General features: G+C 52.1%; 1 protein-coding gene across 1 annotated transcript in view; it reads left to right on the forward strand.

The window, feature by feature from the left end:
• Window positions 1-907, forward strand: part of kcnj19a (potassium inwardly rectifying channel subfamily J member 19a) — an 18,103-nt gene extending 17,196 nt beyond the window's left edge. Inside the window, exon 3 of the mRNA XM_035528830.1 lies at window positions 1-907. This exon is cut by the window's left edge and continues 2 nt beyond it. Within this exon, the coding sequence (XP_035384723.1) occupies window positions 1-630 (630 nt within the window). The 3' untranslated portion in view covers window positions 631-907.
• The last annotated feature ends 2,355 nt before the right edge of the window (window positions 908-3,262 follow it).

The following is a 3,262-nucleotide window of genomic DNA, read 5'->3' on the forward strand; positions in this document are numbered from 1 at the left end:
ATGACGTGTCAGGCGCGCACCTCCTACACCGAGGACGAGGTGTTGTGGGGACATCGCTTTCTGCCAGTCATGTCCCTGGAGGAGGGCTTCTTCCGTGTGGACTACTCCCAGTTCCACAGCACCTTCGAGGTGCCCACGCCTCCCTACAGCGTGAAGGAGCATGAGGAGACAGGCTCGCTCCCCTCGCCACTGGCCACGCCCCACCGTGACCGCGTCTTCTCTGTCGACTGCCTGGAGCTTAGCGCCGAGCCGTCCGGGTGCGGGGGCGGGGCCAGGCTGCCCAGTAAGCTGCAGCGAATGAGCTCGTCCGGGAAGGAGGAGCTTCCCAGGAAAGTCCTGCGCCTGACTCTGCAGCCATGCGACAAGGCATCAAGCACAGGAGACCTGCCGCTGAAGCTGCAGCGCACGAGCTCGGGGCCTGACCCCGGAGACCACGCTGACCCCCGCTTCCGCCTCAATGCCCTCAAGGTGGGGTTTGAGCCCATGACCATGTCCACTGGAGACCTCCACCAGCGGAGCCTGCCCCCGACGCCCACCCCTGTGCCCACGCAACCGCACGCCCCCCCGCACGCCCGCACGCCCTCCGACAGCCTGCCTGCCAAGCTGAGGAGGATGAACGCTGACCGCTGAGGAGCAGGAGGTGCTGGGAGGTCGTGCTTCCCTACTGATCCGGCGGCACGCCTCGGCGTTCCAGGCGGGCGGGATCGGCACGGAAGGACGACCGGGTTCGCCGGCAAATTTTGTGGAAGCGGAGGAGGAAAGTTGGAGGTCGCGGATGGACTGTGAAAGGCATCCTGACGACGGCACATGTAGTGAAAGAGAAGGATGGCATGAGAGAGTGAGCAAGAGAGAGTGTGAGAGCGTGAGAGAGAGAGTGAGAGAGCAAGAGAGAGAGAGTGAGAGAGCGAGAGAGAGAGAGTGAGAGAGAGAGAGTGAGAAAGCGAGAGAGAGTGCGAGAGAGAGTGTGAGAGCGTGAGAGAGAGAGTGAGAGAGCAAGAGAGAGAGAGTGAGAGAGCGAGAGAGAGAGAGTGAGAGAGCGAGAGAGAGAGAGTGAGAGAGCGAGAGAGAGAAAGCGAGAGAGAGTGCGAGAGCGTGAGAGAGAGCGAGAGGCTGATCCGTGGATGAAGGGAGAGGGTTATTTAGTTGTTTGGGTGTGTGTTTGTGTGTTCATGTCCACAGAGACTCCTGTTCTTATTGACGCTTTAGCTGGTTGACACACACACACACGTGTGCATGCTTTTACACTCCACATCGCTGTGTAGCAGCCCTCCCACCTTATTAAGACGAATAAATGCTATTCAAGGGCCTGCTGTGTGTGTTCCTCATTCAGTCGCATTTTTAACAGAAGGATTTGTCTCTTTATTCTTTTTTAGTGTCTGTAACACTCTTGAATTGGTCATCCAAACAGCCATACTGCCACGCTTTTGATGTGCAGGTGCGCTATCCATCGATGGATCGCATACACAATAATCATTTCCTTTCATGGTTTATTCATGCAACATGAGCAATGTTTTATTCATTTAATAATGAAGCCCTGATGTGACAGGAATAAAAAACAATGTAGAAAAACTATTAGTGTGACAAACTACACACAACTGCACACAAAGTGTGTGATTCCAAGGGCTCTGTAGGAGGCCACGTGTATACCAGCCGGAGCCTGGAAGGCACACATGTCCCATCACACCTGAGATGCCCCTTGGCCCATCCTCCTCACCTTGACTACCAGGTGAAAACTTTGCCATGTGGAGCCACTTGGGTATAACAGAGATGCTGTAAATGTGCATAAAATGTAAATGATGAACAGCCTCTGTTTCCACGGCAACCTCACAAGCAATATCTATGAATCCTAATTGTGCCTTTTGATCTTAAGCGTAAGTTTTGAAGAAGAGCAAGCAGATGGTAGAACCGGCCACTCTAGACCAGCAGGACCAGAGCCTGTGCTGTAGACCAGCAGGACCAGAGCCTGTGCTGTAGACCAGCAGGACCAGAGCCTGTGCTGTAGACCAGCAGGACCAGAGCCTGTGCTCTAGACCAGCAGGAGAAGACGTTTCTAGTTCTGTTATCTCGCGGACAACTCGTGGGCCAAACAGGGCTGATGATGTGGGGTTTTCCCTGCTGTCATGATTTGCGTACTGTACCCCAAAAATGAGAAAAGTCCACATTCATCAAAAGCTAATTCTGTTTTGGGTTATACCATTTTTAGCCAGAGTAGTTCCTATCTCCCTCTTTCTGTCTGTTGTCTTCCTGTTGTGGGGACAGCTTAGTTTACCTCTCACTGAGAGGTACTAATGTACCACTAATGAACGTTGATTCGTGTCCTTTTGCCTAAAACATCGTTCTCACAAACATCACGGCATGCTTCATTAAATGAAACTGATAAGGTAACGATCATTAGCCAGTGAGAGTAGCATGTTCCCCGGTGTCGGGGCGGGATGACCCGTTACGAACGTGCGCTTTAACTGATTCAGCTGAATCCCTGCGAGGTCAGGTCTCTCCATGGCTGAGTCCTGCTGCCAGAGTAATGGCCAGGCAGACCAGAAGGAGCACAGATGCAGTAATTATGCCAAGGGACGAGAAAGCAAACGAACACGCGAACGTGCACACGGACTGTGGTAAAAGGGAAAGAGCTCACGCGTAAAGCATTTCAGCACCACGGACAGGGCTGTGGTCTCTGCGCGATCAGCAGGATCCAAACGTCCAAACGTAGCACACGCAAGAAGAGAACTGTGATTACAGGCGAGTGCATGCTCATGCATCTGAGGACACGCGTGTTGGAAGCGTCGTGGTTTGGTATCTCATTCATAGAGGAGGTGCAGGAAATACAGACCTGCTGCTTTGGGAAAATACACGACACTGAACGTTACACTGATAAACACATTAAAATGAACGTGTCCTTGCGTCCGATAAACCCCATGTAAAAATTATTTAAACAGCACAGAAACGGAGAGTAGCTCGTTCGTTTTTATTAAGAGCGCTCACAATGCAGGTCATATGTCACTAACAGCGCACGGTCCCGACGCTTCTACTGACGGCTCCAGAAGCGAAGAATCAAGAACGTGTCTCGGGGGAGCGACGAGAGTGCCACCACACTTGCTAATTAAATCTGCAAAGTGGAGGTTCAACAGTTCCGAGTCTTTCATCTACAATTATACTCGCGCCTTAGAAGATGCGTGTGAACTGCTCAGCCACACTGGAGTGCCTGCTTAACTCTTTAGGGCCACGCTTTAAAAACCATGCTTGTGCTTAATAAAAACCCAAACAA

The sequence above is a fragment of the Electrophorus electricus genome, chromosome 1, assembly GCF_013358815.1.
Source record: "Electrophorus electricus isolate fEleEle1 chromosome 1, fEleEle1.pri, whole genome shotgun sequence".
Lineage (NCBI taxonomy): Eukaryota > Metazoa > Chordata > Actinopteri > Gymnotiformes > Gymnotidae > Electrophorus > Electrophorus electricus.